The sequence below is a fragment of the Xiphophorus couchianus genome, chromosome 4 (genome assembly GCF_001444195.1).
Source record: "Xiphophorus couchianus chromosome 4, X_couchianus-1.0, whole genome shotgun sequence".
Taxonomy (NCBI): domain Eukaryota; kingdom Metazoa; phylum Chordata; class Actinopteri; order Cyprinodontiformes; family Poeciliidae; genus Xiphophorus; species Xiphophorus couchianus.
In genome coordinates this window covers 19,927,208-19,947,241 of record NC_040231.1, presented here as the reverse complement: position 1 = coordinate 19,947,241, position 20,034 = coordinate 19,927,208, and the positions used below count along the sequence as shown (strand labels likewise).

At 38.2% G+C, this 20,034-nt stretch overlaps 1 protein-coding gene across 1 annotated transcript; it reads right to left on the bottom strand.

Annotated features, from left to right (window-relative positions):
* Window positions 1-894: 894 nt before the first annotated feature.
* Window positions 895-19,100, bottom strand: slc17a6b (solute carrier family 17 member 6b). Its single transcript, XM_028014115.1, has 12 exons — window positions 18,434-19,100; window positions 16,727-16,982; window positions 15,896-16,014; window positions 14,347-14,461; window positions 13,331-13,418; window positions 13,138-13,224; window positions 12,654-12,796; window positions 12,389-12,538; window positions 11,052-11,184; window positions 10,564-10,674; window positions 9,827-9,954; window positions 895-8,467 (listed from the first exon to the last, which is right to left on the bottom strand). Exons 1-12 carry the CDS (start codon window positions 18,493-18,495, stop codon window positions 8,126-8,128), a joined length of 1,734 nt encoding a protein of 577 aa, XP_027869916.1. The 5' UTR covers window positions 18,496-19,100; the 3' UTR covers window positions 895-8,125.
* Window positions 19,101-20,034: the final 934 nt, after the last annotated feature.

Genomic DNA, 20,034 nt, shown 5'->3' with positions numbered 1-20,034 from the left:
CATGGTTTCTGCTGAAGATGAAGATAATCGGCTGCAATTTTAAAGCAATTTTGAGCCCTGATGGGTAAATGGGTAAATTGCAGGTTGCACAATGGAGGCTATTCATAGTGGCAATTACAGCTAATAGTTTAACATGGAGATAATAAGAGACTTGCTCTGAGAATTGAGATTGTTTATTGAATGTTTCTATCGGGGTAGTTGCTGTTTAACACAAGTGACAGTGGTGGAAAACAGGTTTATCATGGTCAGCTCTCACACTGATAAGGCTGTGAGCAAACAGCCCACTCTAAATGTACAACAAAAGGGTTGCACTGTGATAGTCTGTTTCTCATATTATCTCTCTGCTTGGAGACCACTCTATCAGATGTGTCTCACCTCTGTGTCTAATGAAATCAGGTGGACACAAAGCGATGACATTAATTCAGATCAATAAATCATCTCAGGAAGGAGAATGGTTTGTTAATTTATTTTTTTTTTTTTCTTTTATCATCACCACTCTGTCATGTAAAATCTGTTTCAGATTATGCTTTTCCCCCTGGTTTTATCTTAAGAGAAAAAAAATAGACATTAACAGCCCTGACACACCTCCTCCCACCCCGTCTCTCACTTTTTAATGAGATTTGGAGTGCGCTCGTCACCCCACTGTGAAGCCATCGGTGACAGGAAAGAGGACAAAAGGAGGCCTGATGCTCGGGCTTTGGGAAATACCCCTCCGCCCCCACACCACCCCTCCATCGCACACATACACATCTAATGTGAGCTCCCATCTGGTGATAGAGCACTAAGAGGAAAGGGTGAATGAAACCTACAAGGACACATGTGCACAGAAACACACCTTAGTCTAGGTACTTTAGATCCAATAACCGAGTAAAAGAAAACAATCCCACATCCTCGTGTCTTTAATAATTTTAATCCATGTTTTTTTGTTTTATTTTTCTCAAAACATAACACTGCTTGTCTGCACATTGTGAATAAAAATAAAGCCATTTCAACAGACACATTGTTATACACAGTTCATAAAATTAATTTACAGATTTACTTTAATTTTGCTTTCCTTTTAATCATCCTTAAGTGTTTCAGATTATCACACACAATTTCATATCAAATAAAGATATGTAAGTAACAAAATGAATTTCATAGAAAACCTATTTTCACCTCAACCTAATAATTGGTTATGTCATCCTCGGTAATTAGTCACAGTGGATGATTTTCAGCATATTGTTTTACACTTTTTTTTAATTCTGCCTCAGGAACAACCTGCTTAGGGTCATAACACAAGAGCTTTATTGACTTAACAATTTATTCTAGGTTTTTGTGGTGGAATTGGTGAAACTTTGCCATTTTCTCTCTGTTTGTTATGTGTAACAATAAAACGAAAACAAGAGAAGTCTATGAAAGCAAAGAAGAAGGTTGGTGTTCATGAAAAACAAATGACCCTAATTGTCTAAAGCAATGCAAGAGAAAGACTATTTGCGCTGCATTTATATTTCTCAGGTATTTGCTCATGATCTTGCATCATACTATTTGGTTTAAGATGGAGTGTGTTTGAATTCCTAATATTAGAGTGCCTCGCCCCAGAGGCTCCCCCCTTGACGAACCGATGACGCATTTCCTGACATGATGGTGGAAATCACATGAGCAGAGCAGATGAAGGAGGTGGTGGGAGAGAGCGTTTGATATTGGGGGCTAGCTAAATATATACCAGCTGTATGGCTACGGCACTGAAGGCTGGGATGTGCAGCCTATTGTGTTTCCTGTCTCATACGGGAGGAGGAACTGATCTCTTTTCTTTCAACCAATTGTCACTGATCCAGAGCGGGGGCAACTGTTATCCTGAATGAGCTTAGAAGTGCATTTTCTAGATAGGAATATTCTCAATGTTTCAATCCTGTGGTGGTAAGTTGAGTTCTGTCCGGATTCTCCACGTCTTTGTGTAACTCTCGGAACACGCCTGGGATGGTGTTACGCAGTCATTCCTTTCTGAGCACTTTGGACAGCTCACATGCGGGTGTGTGTGACCATACAACGCAGTATAAGTTGCATTAGAGATCTTAAACATAAACAGTAAAACTCTCTTTTCATTGAGAAGTAGGAAGATTGCATTAGTAACACCTGAGGGTCTTAGGAGCTGTGAAAAGTAGCAAAATATCCGAATTTGACATGTAATCAAGAGAAATGTTTGTCATCATTTTGCAACCTGCTTAGAGTTGCTGGAATGACGCCGTGCAAATCAGAGCTTTATTTATCAGATACACTGAACCTCAGGAGGTCGAGCATGACGTCGTGAACCCCCGCCTCCTGTCATTAAAGGGTGATTTTGGCATCAGGTTCCACTTTCCTCAATCCCCTCCTTCCCTTCTCATTCTCCAAATCCCGTGAGGCCAAAACAGCACCTGCCCCTACCCTCTCTTGAACAATCATTAAAATGGCTCAACATATGTTAACTCATTCTCTCGAATTGGGACAGACACAGCCACATGCCATATTTTTCATAATTTAGAGTCTCGGTTTCATCACATCCAGTTGCAATAGATTGTCTCTTCCCCCCCCAAACATTTCTGTTGTGTGTTTTAATGTAACTTATTGGTGAGTTGATGGCCACAAACATTTATGGGTCACCTCCACCCAAATGTAATGGGACAGCATGACGGATAAGGCTGGTTGACTGTGAGAAAACAGTTTAGGGCAGAGTGGTGACACGTTTATTGAGCTTGTCAAATTAACTCATGCAGTGAACTGAGACAGGAAAAGTGTCACAATAAAGCACACACATGCGTACACACACATAGCTTAAAACAGACATAAGGAGCATGTTTTTAATATTACGTGATTCAGATGTTGTGCATCAATCTGATCTCTGAGTCACCTTGAGGCTTTACAAAGATCCTGCAGAGTTGTTTGGCGTCAGTGTTGTTAGGATTCATGCCTGTGGTCTGAATTATATTCCTTAAGCGCTGAATGTAAGAATTCAAATTACATTTGTAATTTCTGTCTTTCTAAACACATAAATTACAGTTAATTGTGCTCAGCACTCTAAAACGACACATTGTTTCTCCTTATTAAAACAAGTTTATCCTGCAATAGGTTACTAAGGTTGAGCTTTATGTAATGTGTCCGGCGGTTAATGACAAATGTGGCAGAAATACAATGTTTGAAGAGATGTATGTCGATGGTAAAACATGTAAAGCTACTTAATGCAGCTTCATATAAATAGGAAACTAAAGATCTTATATCTGCAGAGAGCCAGAATGTCATGTTTCTTGGGCCATTCAACCAAGGTTAGATTTTTCTCCCCCAGGACAAGATACCATGTTTTCTGTGGTTGTGCATTATTGATATCTGAGTTCTTGAGCCACATTTTACCACAGCCTTCACCTAACAAACTAGTTTTTTTTTTTTATTGTTGTTTTTTTTACAAACATCTTTTCCAGAAAACCAAATCAAGAAAGTCTCTAGGACAATAATAGTACTTTAACCTCTCCTTTTCACCAAGGTTCTGAAATGTGTACTTTATGATGTTTGTCTCTACTTTTAAGTTAGTGTGTTGATGGGAAGAGAACCACTGCACATTCATATTATAAGTAGTCAGTTAAAGTGGTATTGGGCATCCAATCTGGAAATCTTCCTTTAGAGGTTTTTTGGACATAAAAAAGGAGACCATGGATTGGACTCAAAGCTCGCTAGACCTGGGAGTTACATCCCCAGTTCTCAAATCCCACTGTCCTGCAACTTTTGGATGCATCTCTGCTCCAATACACCTGAATCACATAAATGTTTAGTGACCAGACTGTTACAAAACTTGCTGACATGCCAAGAAGGTAATCAGGTGTTTGATTAAGGAGCGTTGGAGCAGAATGCACTAGAGGGACTGTATATCTTTCTCGTCTGTAAACACCTTTGGATCCCTTCAAAGCAAGCTAGAGAGTGACACTGGGAAGAGAAATATTTCCTTTCTGCACTTATTACTCTATTTCTATCAAAAATAATTTAAAACTGCATATTTGTAGGCATGCTCAGTTTAAAGATCTCTTTTGCTGTGATATTTCTGATTGTCCACAACATGTATGAGATTTGTAGGCATAGTTTGCTGCCAGATCACAAATCACAACACATCCAAATAGCTCAGTAAGTGCTCCCCCTTCCTCTCATCTCCATTAAGAACTTGGAGTGGTCAATAGGTCCAGCCGAACACTGGGGACCGACCTTATTGATTTCACAGACGGAGAAGGAGGGCAGCCATTAACTGTGCACTTCCTGTAGCCTCTGGATCTGCTCAGACTGACAGAGATCCTCACCTAATGATATTTCCACATCATTTTACTCAATAGGAGGGTTGATTATTGTTTCATCATATTTTAGGTGTTGTCAAGCAGTTGTCTGCAGAAATACAATAGGAACACACTTTATGAATTTATTAAGCATGTCCTTTGGTTTTAGGGCATTTATTGCCATCATGAATGAAAAACACAGAAAACAGCTAATGTTGCATCTAGGTAATAAGCTTTGACTAATTGTTCTGTGGATTGAAGCTTCTTGCAATGGTGCTAACTGGGTTTTTCATTGACTCCATTTGGCACTGAAATATTTAGTAGCTAAGGAGGTAGACAGTTCCCTCAGGAAAAGAATAGATTAAAGTGGGAAGTGAATATTGGATTTGCAGTCCAAATTATTCATATTGTAACTCTGTAATTGCCAATGTGTAAATAAGTGGGTTGTCTAAACATGACCATAAAATAAACTTAAACGTAAACCACAAAGCAGCTGCACTTACTGCACTTGTTGACACAGATACTCCAAGCAAACACAGGTTTGTTTACTTTTTTATAGCAAAAAAGGAAATATATTATTTCATTTTGACATCTACAAACCTCTCAATTTACAAACCAACAGAAGCATATAATCACGCAGTAACTTTGAGGCACAAAACAGGAAACGTCTCACTATTTCATGTTGCACATTTGTCGTTTTTGTCAAAACTTGCATGTTTAGACTTCAGCTGCAATGTCAGTGAACATAGTGACAGTGAAATGCTGTACAAGGGAAGGAATGCACATGGGGTTTGATGGAGGGAGAGTCCGTCTACTGAATCAAAGACACTAATCAAACTAAATGCAGAGGAAAATCGGGGAGGTGAGCAGAGAGAGAAAGAGAGTGAAAGAGAAAGAGAGAGAACGAGTGAAACAGAGAGGAAGAACAGCAGCACAGCAACACATTCAGTGTGGACGACACCAAAGCAAAAAATCAGAAACAAGAAGAAGAGCGCCCACCTCTCAGGTGGAGCTCTTTGTTATCATTCTCATCTGGTGAGCAGCCCGTTCACAAACGCATTGACTTTTTCTCATCAAAGCTGTTTGTGTTGGACTCTACAACTATATATTTATACACATAGATTTTCTTTACAAGTGTTTCTTTTCTACATTTAAAAACACGACTTCTAAAGAAATGCATAAAAAATATGCAAAATCATAACTGTCTGTGACATTTGATCAGAGCTGTTACTATGAATTTATTGCTTTGTACACTGAGGGGTGTTTGGTATCACCTGCACACTACTGGCTAACTGTGGTGGAGCCTCATTATTGACGGCCTGTTCTACCTTGAAACATTAGACTTTTAGCTGAAATAAAGCTTCATTTTGTTGTTTTCTTTTTTTTAATGTACCTTTGGTTAATTGTGCAAAGAAATCGAAGCATCAGTAACAGTTTCTGAGACAAAGACAAGTTTAAAAGAAACAGAGACAAATGGACATACAAATATGTACAAATTTCACTTTGTTCCATGCATAAATACACATCCACACACATCTACTTTGTGCTGACAAGAGGTCTTCACAAATAAGTGACAAAAACAAATCAAGTTGACCCCATTCAGACGTTATCAGTGAAAATGTAGAAGGAAAATAAAAGGTGATTGTAATGCATGTTGTTTGTTCTTTCCAGGGAGAAATATATGGCGCCCAGACAGAGACAAAGAAAAAGCTCTTGAAACGTTCTCTCAGTTTAGTAATCTGTAGGTTGTGGATTGCAGCAGAGTGGAGGAGTAGACATACACTGGAAAATTAAAGTAACCTAAACTCCAGCATTAAAAAAAGGCAACGGATATTCAAGACTTGTAAATTGTAATCAGAGGTTTATGTATGGAAACACACATGCATGTATAATTTTGGTCTCGTGTATAATTTCTAGTTTGAGTTCACTTTATTTAATGTCTTCCAACTCATAATATGACTTCTCTGCCTTTGTGCTTGGTTTGACAACTTGTTCAGAAGTTATTGAGCTTGGAAGAAACAATTTAGCCATAACCTCCTAAACTGCAGAAAAATATTTTCCACATCTGTTATATCTTAGGAGACAGACTAGATTGATGTTTTCATACCGACTCCTGCCACCTGGAGGGCTCCATAGAAAACGTCTCCCCAGATTTGCAAACATAAAGGCAATAGTTTTACAACTGTCAGTGAAGCATAAAATCTCCATTCTTACTTCCATTCAATAATGGGGAAAAAAAAAAAGAACAATCAGAAGTTTAAAAAAGAACTAAATTTTACACAGCAGTGATTGCCACTTCAACTGTATATTCATTCTATAAATAAAAATATTTTATTCTGGTAAAATGTCTTAAGTGTATATGTAAACAAATACCAAATACTTGTGTAGGAATGTTCATAACTTCTGTATTAATCTTAAGATATTAACTCATCCAACTTTTGTTTACTTTCAACAAGATGAAAAAAGAGGAAAAATGATGGGAAAAATATGAATATTTAGATTTGTGCCAACTGACCTCAAACTGTATGATGAATAACGTGCAAAATTACATTGCATGACATTTAAACCATATTTTACTCTTATTTAATTACATATATTGTAAAGAAAGGATTCTCTGCCAATAGCTAATGAAACCTATTTACCTTCATTTATTGAAATATAAAAACTGAATAAAAAAAATACAAGAAATTACCCTGAATGTCATGAATCTTTAATATTATGGTTCCATTAAATTTTAGTCTCTGGGGTCCTGCTATATTTCAGTATGAACCCTAACAATATGCATTTAAAGTTACCTACCTGCTCAACAACTATATGCATATTTACTTTATTAAATATTATGTTTTATTTTTAAGAAATAATTTGAGGTTTTTGGCCGTGTAATATCACCATTTCCATACTGATTTTGGTCTCTTTTTTTTTTACTTTTTCATTGCACAAACCCATTTTAAGGCCAAGTTTGACCTTTGACATCTTGGTCCCATGTGGTGCATATTTAATCCTCAAACTCATATATATTTACTCTTTAATATTTCTGTCTCATAGGTTTGATTTGAAAAAACTCCTTTAAGAATGCATTAGTTCAACTCGATGTGGTTTGGCAGAATAATTACTGGAATAAAGCACATTATGATGCAATGGTTTGCAGAAATCAAACAGTAAACTGCAGATGTGCTCAGTTATCAAATTGACAAGTAAAAACATTTCAGTAACCTCTTGTTTTACCAAAACATTCATCAAAATCAATTTGTTACTTGTTGAATCTCTAATCTAGAGGTTATTCACATCCAAAAGCCAGTGATAGGAAAATAAATAATATTGGTGCACTGCAAGGACACGCATTTCAGAAGAGATACAGTACAATCTATAACAACAGAGAGTTTAATTCCTGTTTACAGTGCTATGTACTAACATATTTCTACACTGAGATGGCTGGCTTCTTGGATGTTGTTCACTAAATGTTTAGCTGACCAGTGTGCTTTCATGTAATCCTACAGGCTTCAGTGTGGTCAGAAAGCCTCAGCTGATGGGATGAAGATGTACAAGTTTACACACAATTGCACTCCAAATAAATATCTATTATTAATATGCATAATAGTACATTTACATACTGCCAAATTGATATGTGCTACACCTCTAGTCATCAAATGTTGTATTCTTCTTCTTATATATATGTACTTATATATATTAGTAATTTGTACACTGAATTGATAATTTTTTAGGGTTTTTCTGTGCAAACAATAAGACAATAGATTGTAGCTTCTCTTGTTTCTCATTTGTTGATATTCTTAGGACTAAAACTGATGCACACTCAGGAAACAAAGTCAACTCATGTATCACAAAACTTTGTGTTTGGCCTAAGAATACCCTTCTTCCTGCCTGTATCCATAGCCTCCTTCCTGTGCTTCCTCTTGAACGTACTCCTCCGTCTTCTCCCAGCCGGTTGCCCAGCCTCCATTCACCTGTGTGGTCGCACCGTACGTTTTGGCTGCACCCCCAAAAGCTCCGTAACTCTGGGTGATGTCACCAGTCTCCTCCGCCAGCTCATCTTCATCAATGAAGCCACATTTTTCCTCACTAGTGAGTTCCGGGTCGGCCCATGGCTGTTTTTCTCCAGAGGCAAAGATCCCATAGAAGACAACTCCTCCATAGTGCACCATGGAGGCTATCAGGAATACGTACTGCCACTCTTCTCGAGTCTGAAGCAAAGAAAGAAAAATATCATATTTATTAACATGAAAATACTGAGGAAGCAACCAGACTAAAACAGACGTTTTACTCTCTTCTTCAGTAAAATGAATAAGACAGTTCTTTGCTATTTTTTTTAATAACTTATTCTGTTCCTATTTAAAGAACAAAATTTTCTCTTGTGACCATGTGCTGGCAAAGAGAAGTTGTTACTAAAAAAATCATTAATCACCATTTATTCAAGTGACACAGTTTTCAATAATAATAATAATAATAATAATAATAATAATAATACTTTTTTGATTCCCAAAGGGGGGAAATTTGTATGTCTCAGCTTAATGCTCAACAATAATTAAAAATGAATAAATAAATATTCACACCCCTGGAAGATTATTCATTACCTAAGAATTTCCTGATATGTAGTGATACAGTTGAGAAGTATAAAAATTGAAAAAAAAAGTTATTTATTTATTTGTTTGCTTTCTAAATTTCATGACAAGTCTATAAAATTTCTTATGACCTTGTCAATGATCAATGGAAATATCTTGAAAGGCATTTCGGTACTCAAACTATTTTCATTAAAAAAAGGCCAATGGATTTTTGAAGATTCAGTTTTGGTGATAATCTCCATATTTCAGAAGTTGGATTGCCTCCATGCTATAACCCAATTTTTTGCTCACCCCATAGACTCTCTATCAGATTCAAATCAAGACTCTGGGCCTCACCAAATGTTAATATTACTTCTAGTAAAAAAATTTAAAAGAAAAATTGTTTGTAAAATAAAAACATTACGTAAGGCTAAATCTGTCAGAAGAATGAGTAGTTTTGGCTTAACTGCATGGAAATGGAAAGTTAATAAAAAAATGTCATGGAAGACTTTATTTTATATTACTTTTTCATCAGATGGTTTTCCTGATCAATTACTCTTCACATTCTGTTTTGTTTTGTTTCATGGTATTTGTAACAGATCACATGACAACATGGTTTTATCAGTAAATTATATATTTCTATGTAAATTACTGCAAATTGTTAACATCGCCATTTTTAAACTGCATCTCGTTTAAGATAACAAAACTCCACTTTGGAACTGGTTTCAGTAGAACCAGCTGGTAGCTTGTTAGCTGGCTTGCAGTTCATTAGTTGGATTAAGCTCCTTCTGCGGGTGAAGTTTTAGTTCATGTAACAACTAAGCTATGACTCACCACATTGCTGTGTGGTGAGTCCTTTTTATGTTTAAACAATTAATAAAAATAAGCACAGGAATGTAACTATTTCATTCTGGTATGTCAAGAATCCTTCAGGATTTTTTTTTAAGCCGGATGTAATCTGGGGATGTTTGTTATGTTCACAGGCAGAGAATTGGGATTTACCTTGTTCTTTGTCATAGCACCAACAATTAGAGGGCACACCATCCCAGACAAGGTACCAACACCATTAGATATGCCCATTAGGATACTGGCATAACGAGGAGCGATGTCCAGATGGTTCACATTAAAGCCTGGTGGTATTAAATATAACATGAAATTAAAACACTGCAGACCCATTTATCTTGTTTTTTTTTTAGGAAACAAGTTCAGTTAGTCATATTTATCTACTATGCATTGAGTAAAGCTGAAGATAAAAGCAGAACACATGCAGACCATCTTGTTGCAGAAATAGGCAACGACTCTCAACACATCCTCCTCCCTCCCCCACTCTGACTGGCTGAATGAGTAAGTGTCCTCCTGAGCTGCTGCACGCTGCCTGCCTGGCATATCCCCCGAGACAGCTTGCACTGAATTATTAAAGACTCTGGCAGAAAGCTTGAGAGCAAGAGGAACAAAACTGATTTTGCACACAGACCTCTGGATCCTTTGCTTCCTTTGTACTGAACAAAAACATGAGCTTTGAGATCTGTTGAATGACTGGAAGGTAAGAATACCACTACAAGTTGCAGTCTAATGTATATAGACAAAAATTTCAATTTATTCAACAAAAAATGATCCCATTAAGTGATATCTAGAATATAAGTAAGCACTACAAGTACAATAAAGCGATTTGATCAAAACTGAGCATTGTGTCATAATTTGTCTGTCTTTTGTAACACAGTTAGAAACATATCACAAACCTGATATGGCAAATCCACTGAAGCCCACTGCCAGCACAAGGAAGGAAATTGCCACCCCTTTGCTGTGGGAATACCCCACCACCAGCAGCAATGTGGCCTCCATGCCAAATCCTAGCAGGAAGAGAGACAGCGGGTCACACGTGCGCACACAAAGTACACAAAAAGCCCGGGGGGCGCTTGCTGGTCATCACGATGCCAATTGAATTAGGCATGATACATGCTCTGCACTCAATTACATAGCTGACAGATATGAAATCAATGCACAGTGACCCACACTCACGGAGTGAGTCAACCTGAGAGCTTGAAGTATTGTACAGATAGATTTTACAAAAATACAAACAAACTCATCTCTAAAATCCATCCGACAGAGCAGAAAAAAAAGGGCAAAAAAAAAACAACAGCTGTGAAAGTTACACCCTGCGGCTGAGCAAGAGAAGTGTGGACATGATTTTTTTCTTTCTCATTCATCCGCGGTTCAGCTTTCTCACCTCCACAGTTCATTATTTTCCTGACAGTGGTTGTTGTCAAGATGTTCCTGCTGCGCAGGTAGTCGGCCAGCTGACCGCCGATGGGCACAATGATGGTCATCACCAAGTGAGGGAGGGCAGAGAGTATGCCCACCTGAGAATAAGGAAAATGTTTAATCATCTACTTTCCCTATAAAAACAGAACAAAAACAACTTTAAGATACAGATTAAATCTGCACTCAAGCATTTAAATTTAAAAAAAATAATGCAAATGACTATTTCTCTCTTATTGTTGCCTTTCCAAACAGAAAAAACAAACTAAATAAAGAAATATCTAATTATGACTGACATTGAGGTTTAATGAACATTTTGTTGATGTCTGCTTGCGGGAGTGTTAACACCGCGAGTTTGCAAAAATGATTTCATTAGTTCCAAGTCTTGTTAGACATCAGCTGCTTTTTCCACACGTTTTTTGTCACACTTTAATAATATGGCTACAGTGTCTGAATATATAAATTTAAGGTTTTGGGAAAAACAACGAACTCACACAGAACCAAGGAGGTTCTTTTGTTGATCATTTATAGAAGAATAATTTCTCTTTATAAACATGTCTTCCAATACGCCTTCTGCTTGAGTTTGGAGACATTTTTTTCAGGCCTCTCAGAAAAATGTTAAGATAAAACATAACCAAGGAAAGAGAGAAAATAACATCAATACTGAACTGTACAATGTAGAATGTAAAAAAAAAATGTCTTGTATAAATACGATTAAATCCATATTTGTAGGTAAAATTCTGGCAACCACAGCTGCCGACATTTACCATAAATTAGAGAGGTTTTTATTATTATTATTTTGTTTTTGTTTTTTTTTTTTAGAGTGTAGCCTGTGTCCAAAGATAAAAACTTTGAAAGACGCTCCAAAGGCATCTGGAAAAAAATTTTCCCCATGTATGCAAATTCAGAAAATTTCTCATTATATGTCATCAATATCAAAGTCATTTGATTGTTTGTGTAAAAACAAAATGTTGAGTGGGCTGTCAAGGATATTGTAAAAAAAAAAAATGCAATATTGCCCCTTTGTACACCAAGTTAAACTTGTTGCATTTCTCCTTATTAATAATGCAATTACACAATGTGTCTGTCTTATTTACTTCTCCTGTTACTTAAATTTCCATTTCTTGAATAGTAAAAAAAGTCTGTGTTGTTCAAAAAGATATAGATATATATGTTGTGAAATCAGGTGCCGTTGCTGCACAGTGTATATGTTCATCTCATAGAGCATGTCCTCCATCTACATTAGCTGAAGCATGACTCACTTGGTCATTTATTTATGCTTTATGTTTATGCAACATGGCCCACCTTGCTTATCTCAAAGCCAAACACTTCCTCAAAGTATGCAGGCTGACTGATGAGCAGCAGGTAGAAGGTCCAGCTCCTGCAGAAGTTCGCCACAATGATTGCATAGACAGGCATAGAGGTGAAGAACTTCTTCCAAGGGGTCTTGAATTTCTAGAAATCATTAAAAATTGATTGATTTATAAATAGAAATAGACAGCTGAGAAACAAATAAAACCAGTAAGTCATTTTTATGTGCAGTTTTGATTCCTAGTTGATGCCGTCTTACCTCTGATGGACCCATCAACTTGGCACTCTCTCCAATGCTCTCCTCTATGTAGACACGCTCTTCATCAGTGATGGAAGGGTGATCAGCAGGGCTCTCGTAAGACACAAGGATCCAGAACATGTACCAGAAAATGCCGAAGCATCCTGCAAGAGAAACATATTTAAAATCTTTGGTTAATCACAGATTAAGTACTGCAGATAATCTTGACCTCAAATATGAGCATTTGGAGGACGTGTCAACCAAAATGCCAGAGAGGAAAAAGAAAAATAAACCCAGACAGGAGAGCTAACTGTATCCAGTTTGGAGGGAAAGACGGGGGGCTGTTTATTGACAAACCAAAACAACGGGGGAGAGAAATCAATACTCAGTCTGCCTGGATAAATCCGTTTGACTTTCACTGGACTCTTTTGCTATCAGAGTCTAGAGCTTAGAAACACTTCCACCTAAATGTAAGCAGAACACGTCCATTCATCCATTTACTTGCCATAGACATAAAACACTGAGGACCATCCAGTGTACTGGACCAGGATTCCAGCCAGAGGCATCGCTACCACAGCACCAGCATAAGAGCCTAACAAACAAGAACATCAACACATTTACAATTAGACATGTGAATATTATAACAAATATAGATGTACAGTTGAGGAGCATGTTTATTAAGGAAAATATCTGTTTACCACAAAATGAGAGGGTAGCCAGGCGACTCCTTTCTAATGGTGGAGCCCACTTGCTCCAGATGCCATGACAGGCTGGATAAGTCACTCCCTGAACACACCACAATGAGGGTCACTATTAACTTAGTCCATTCATACAAAGGCACCAGCTTTATTCTAAATCACAAGCTATTTATATCCACTTGTTTACATACAGTTGTGTATTGTAAGTATACATTACAGTAGATGATATTTGCAGTATGCTGCATTTAGTTGAGTCTGAGGTACCCTGGCAGTCTATCCTGGAAAGCTCTGCCCACACATGAAGCTGAACAAACACTTATTTAGCACAATGACTAACAGAAATTAACATTTTCACCCCTGCTATAACCATGAACAAACTTAGCACCTGATGAGCTGTTTAAGGAGCAATGCAGGAATCTGGATGTCAAATGTTTATCAGCTGCTAATTAGAAGAAATTGCGGAAATTACAGTCTGCATGTTCTTTCTTGTTGCAGCAGAACAGTGTATAAAGCAGTCAGTCTTTAAAGGACTAAATAATGAATTAAAATGTATTTCCCTTTTACATTTGTTTTTTTTAAAGAACTGTAAAACCAGGAGGGCTTTTCTACATTTAGTTGTTGGAAATGCTCACAACAGGCAAGTTTATCTGCTTATTTTTTTCAAAATAAAGTCAGAGGAGTGATGCGACTTAAATCTGAATTTTCCCTCTAATATATCGCTAAGGTGCAGGTGGGGGGCACACTGCTGATGCTGCGTATCCAGGATACAATGCATGACGTAAGAAAAACCAGAGCTGAATGTCCTACAAAAACAAACTGTAGTGGATCAGATCAATAAAGCTCATCTCAAATTTCCTCTGGCTACATATCCAGAAAGCCTGCTACAATCAGTCCCTGTACTGTTTTGCTGGTGGATTTAATTGAAACATAGCAAAGCTACATTTTAAAAGAATTAAATATGTTTTACGTTATTTCCAGTCAAAACGAGGAGGTGGAAGGCATTTAGATGATCTCACCTCAACGAGTCCTTGTAATATTCTGACAAAAATAACACACCCGTAGTGGACTCGAGCAGCAGAGGGGATGAACATGTTGAGAGTGGAGGTGAGGACAATAGCTGCACCAAATACCCTGTAAATATTAAAGATAAAAACATTAAAAATAATGGCATTTTAGCACTGTGATTGCTAGAGTAATGCTTCTTTGTGGGGTTTTAGCTTGAATTATTTAACTGAGAAAGGATTTGATCAAATAAATTAGCAATGAGGTCTTTTCATTACACTTTTTTTTTTTTTTTTTTTACAAAACAGTAAAGCATCTGTAATCACACTTTTTTCTTTACGTTAAAAAAAATACTTTTTGCAGATCATTTTCGTATTTGGTGACGATTAGCTGCACGCATCCTCTTTAAGCGTCGTCAGAAATAAATCATAAAAAGCTGCGGTGCTCTCACAGTCGCTTGGTAACCACTCTCACTTTCGCACAGTAAAAAGAAAACAGAGTAATGTCGTTTGATAGCAATAGGGTGGGGTGGGGGGACTGATTTCCAGGATACTGTGCGATACCTTGCAAAAAGAAACGGAGAAAATGGTTTCTCTACCCTCTTTTTTGTGACTAAAATCAAGAAAAGTACATTAAAAACGACCAATTTATAGCTACTTTTCTTTCGGAAGGTTAGGCTATTTATATCCCAGCCAAGGCCACTGAAACCCCATATTTGTCATTTCTGGCACGTTCTCCCACCGCACTCAGCTTTACGTGGAGGGGGGCGAGCCCTAATCCGGTGGAGGCCACTGTCGGGCACGAGACCAAATGATTAGATTAAACCGCACGCGTCAATCAAGCGGAGTTACAGGCCCGCCAATCAGGTTACAGGAAGATATCAATAGCAAAAGGCTTGTACTGAAAATCTGGGTAATTTCCTGCGGACTGACACATTGGTTGTACATTTCCCAAATATCCATTAGACTAATGTTGCATGTCATTTTCAAAAGCCAACCTTTTCTTTAAAACTTCCTCTTTATATATATTTATAAAATTTGCACTGTCATGGTAATGGGCCTACTGCTGGGTGTCTGTGTAGTAAGTCATGCGTAATTACAATGGCCGAGACATTGGCGGGGGGAATAAAAGCCTTTGGCAAGTAGTGCGGGTCTGGTATCCATACCCCGAGAGAGCGACAGATTAGACCCTGGTCTCCCCAGGGAGCTCATTAACAGGTGGCACGGAGCCGTGACACCAGGAGCTGCAGGGCCGCCAGCCCGCTGCCTTACTGTCTGCTGCTTCTTGGAGTTATTCTCTATTTTACTGCCCTGTATTCAGCATTTATTGCACAGGACGGGTTTTATATCCCCTCATCTGCATTGATTTAGTCTGTGGTTAATATTAACCATTCGGGATATAATTCATTAAATGCAAACGAGGAGAATAGAGATGATTTTGTGTCACTTAAAAAAATGCAATCGTGCTATATTTAATTACATTTTAACCAAAAGAGAGTGTTTGTATTGTTGTTATTCTTCTAATATTTGTCATTATTTATGAAAAATTATCGGTGCCGCCAACCTATTTGCTGCCAGCCTCGAGGAAATGTATCCTCCCGGGATTTGCGTCACAATGTAGCCCCAGAAAAAAGATCCATGGATCATTCCCACTGTCTCCGGGTCCCAGTTGAACTTAGCTTTCTGGTGAGGAAAAAAAATATATATATTGAAAATTGGATTAGCTGGAAAAAAAAAATTTTGTTGCAGAGATGACTTTGCAGATTTCCTTCACATCATGAAATATGTAGGCTGGAAAATTGAATAGCAACGATCCGATTAGAAAAGCATAACAACACTAAATGAAAAATAAGATACTGGCTTATAACAAGTAAAACACAATGAACCTGTTTTATCTTTTAGCGATCGAATAATTGTTGTACTTGAGTGTAAAACACATAAAAAATGTATCTGAAACTAAGCATTTATGGTTTTGTAATTCACCAGTGTGAGGTTTCAGAAAAAAAATCAGTTTAATAATAAAGTGGCAGGTAGGTTATAAATTCATGTTGAACATAAACGGATTTTTTCCAAATCTGTTTTATCAATAAACATGGCGTTATGTGATCTCCTTCGTTTTATCTTCATTTTAAAGTTGACATATTTTCACTTTAGTTCATTGTGATAAGAAGCTATTTGCACTATTGAATGGATTATTCTGTTGACTCGTATTGCAGTAAAAGGCCTTTTTGACTCCTGTTGGGGGAAATGCACCCTGTTTTCTCCTTTATCTTTCCTGACCAAAAACAAATAATATCATCTCATGAATGTCCAGTCAGAATTTTATTATTTTTTTCTCTCTCTCTCTCTTTTTTTTTATCGTGCGTAAAAGCGTGCGTCTGCCGTCGTCACACACCTCCTTGATGATGATCTTGCCGTTCTGGTGGACGGTGCTGTTATTGACCATGCTCACGATAGCCACGCCCAGGTTGCATCGGATGCCGAAGGAGATGCAGAAGCCTAAGCCGCTCATGATGGCGATGATGTAGCGGCGCGGCAAACCGAAACACGTGCAGTCACACAGCGGGGGCTTTTTCTCCGCGGCCTCCCGAGGCCGCCCATCCTCCGTCAGCTCGATCACCTCCCCGGTTTTCTGCCTCCTTTCTATCACCCTGCAGACAGTCAGGTGAAGGAAACACCGTCTGCTGAGTCCCCACTCACAAAAAAAAAAAAAAAAAAAAACATTCCTTATTAAGAGACGGTGATGGCGTTTGAAATAATGTAACACAAGATCATCTTAAATTTAGAGGAAATTGATTTTTTTTATTTTTATTTTTTTTTTAGAAGACCAGCGTTTTTCCTCATGCTTTCTTTTACAGTAGGCTGATGCTTTACGTGCGTAATCCTAAAGATTTCAGGTAATTTAATGTGAAATACAATGACTCAAATGCCCGATGAGGCCTCTGGAGCAACAGTGTCCTTCAGCACACGCTGTTCTCTTCTGTGCCATTGAGAAAAATAAATGAGATGTTATCAAGTTGAGGAGTGAAAGACAGAAGAAATACCACAGGTACGTACAACGTCAAAATTGCCCCCTCTGCATCCACTCAAAAATAACAATAATAAAAAGAAATCTAAGGGGAGAGAATCAGAATAACAGAGTTTGGCCTGCAAGTTGAAAATGGATCAAAATGTTCCTGACTGTACCGCATTGCAGCAGCCTTACACTTTCACGCTCATTAGTATTCAGAGACACAGCAGCAGCAGCAGCAGCAGCACCAGCCTGCAGACGCTCGTCTGTGGGCTTTCCTCAAACTCCTCTCCCCCTCCCGCCCCACACTTCCTTTCAGCAAAAGCACGTTCATTTACAAATTGATACGCGCAAAATGCCGATTGCGAAAGGATGAACAACACAGCTGCACACACCCTCTTAAAATCCTCTGTGGATTGCGCGACCAGAGTTACTCTACAAGGAACCAGAAAATCGAAAAGAAACGAAAATTGGGGAGGGCTTGGGAAGAGTGTGACATTACCTGAGCCTAATTTAATCTGAAGTTAAATTAATTCAGATTCATTTAACTTCACGTGCAGAGTGCGCAGATGTATATCTAAAACTGAACATGAATCCAGAAGGGAAAAGGACTGGTATAAATGTAGCTTTAAGTCTAAAGAAAAGCATACTCGTCCGGACATGAATGACAATGTTCAATTCCTGGATTGTTAAAAAAAACAAAACGTAAAGATATTTTTAAAAATTCGTTGGAATGGATGATTTCAACATGCTCGGTGGATGCAGGCCCTCGTTACATCCTGGATCGTAATGACTTGGAAATTGTCAGCGAACATCAAGAAATCCTCGCGCCCCGTTTCACCAATCTGCCAATAAGCTTCATGTTAAGGCCGCTTCATCCAGAGGCATCCGAGCTCTGTAAACATCGCACACACGCACACATGCACGCACATGCGATTACATAATTTTATTCTCACTGACAGAGGCGTGACTAGCCATCTCTGTAAGCCATTTAAAAACATTAAGTTGAGCCATGCATCCACAGCGATGCAGCGTTGTGGGGAAAAAATAGAGCAATTTAACGTATATTTAAGTTTAAAAGCCTGCCCCTACCTGTGTATCTGACCCAGGGTCTTCCCTGCAAAGTCCTTGACCCCTGTCTTCATGGACTCCATGTCCAGTTTTTGTGTGTTGACTGTTCTTTAAAAAAAAATAAATAAATAATAATAATAATAATAATTTTACTGTCTCGGCATCATGTTACAGCGCAGGATGGCCGACTGCCGCGGCTAGCGGCAGGAAAGCGACAAAACGAAGGTGGAGGGAGTCTGAGCCCAGGGAGACGACGATCCAGCAGGCGAGTTTAATTTTCAGCGCAATTGTGACAAAACCTCGTGACGAAAACCCCTTTTGACAAAGAGAGGAATTCAAACGAGGTGCGCGCCTCCATCCACCAGCAGCTCTCCTCCCGCCTGGAGTACAGTAGCCGCACAAAGTGCCATCACCGCCAAAGACGAGCGAAAGTGAGAGCCTGCAGCGTACGGAGAGAGCAGTGTGGGTTCAACAAAAATACCAAACAGAGCGATCATCTACCGCATGAGAAAACTGCTAAATATAAAAAGCCAAATAAGAAAATGGGGCGTTGGAACAGAAGCATTAAATCAAAGAGGGAGGGAGGCTGGATGGTGTCTCCTGTGATGAGAGCAAGTTCATCTGACGTCGTGTTCAGCACCGAGGTCAGCGACAGCAGCTCCGCGCCTGACCGCTGGCCAGCTGCTTACCACATTTGTGGCCATTTGTATGTGTGTGTGTGTGTGCTTTAGCTACAGAACATGTCTATATATTGTGTTTCTGTTGATTTTACATGCAGACTGCAGCTGAGGATGCAGACAATATCCAATTTTATAAAAAAAAAAAAAAAAAAAAATCAAGGACAGCAACCCTAAAAATGAAAGCTGCAACTCTCTCGAGGGCGGTGCTATGGTAACCAGATGAACTGAACTACCACCATCACCCACCCTACCCCCCTTTTTTCCCTTCAACAAGCTCCTGTCGCCAACGCAGGAATCCATCAATAATTCAAGCATTTCTGCTGTTCTCATTGTCCCTGACAATCACATCTTCAGCAGGGAAAATGAACTTCATTTTGGAAGCATCCTCATCCTCCTGTCTCCTTGGACATTCAAACATTATAATTACCAATAAAACAAAATATAACAATAATACTGGCATATAAACGTTGTGCAGTTATACATAAATAAATAATAAAAAAATAAAATAAATAAATAAATAAATGTAGTTTTAGGAAAGAAATCCTGATAATTAGTAATTACAGCAAATAAATCAAAGCTCGCTTTTCTTTTCATTTGTGGTTATTGGTTGCCACCTGGTGGCTGAAAGGAGAAGCTTTGAGTACCTGTTTTTCTGACTGTCATATTTTTTTAAATTATTGTCAGATTACTATTGAAATACTTTGTTTTCTCTCACCTATCATGACTCTTATAGGTGCGTTTCTTGTCAATAATCTGACGGTAGTTTGTTCTATTTAGCCCCTCTGGGAAAAATTATCAGGATTTTTTTTTTAAATTACAATTTCTCTGACTATCTGAAATCTTTGTCAAATCATTGTGTGTGACAGCTAACTCTGATGTCAGTCTTTACCATTTTGTAGCATTGTCAGTTTCAATTACACATTTGTTGCAGAGAAACTGGAC

Coding starts and splice junctions, on each gene's coding strand:
- slc17a6b (XM_028014115.1), bottom strand. CDS start 18,495: ATGGAGTCCATGAAGACAGGGGTCAAGGACTTTGCAGGGAAGACCCTG. Junction 12,797..13,137: donor CTCAGTGTTTTATGTCTATG/GCAAGTAAATGG, acceptor TTTCTCTTGCAG/GATGCTTCGGCATTTTCTGG. Junction 12,539..12,653: donor AGTTGATGGGTCCATCAGAG/GTAAGACGGCAT, acceptor AATGATTTCTAG/AAATTCAAGACCCCTTGGAA.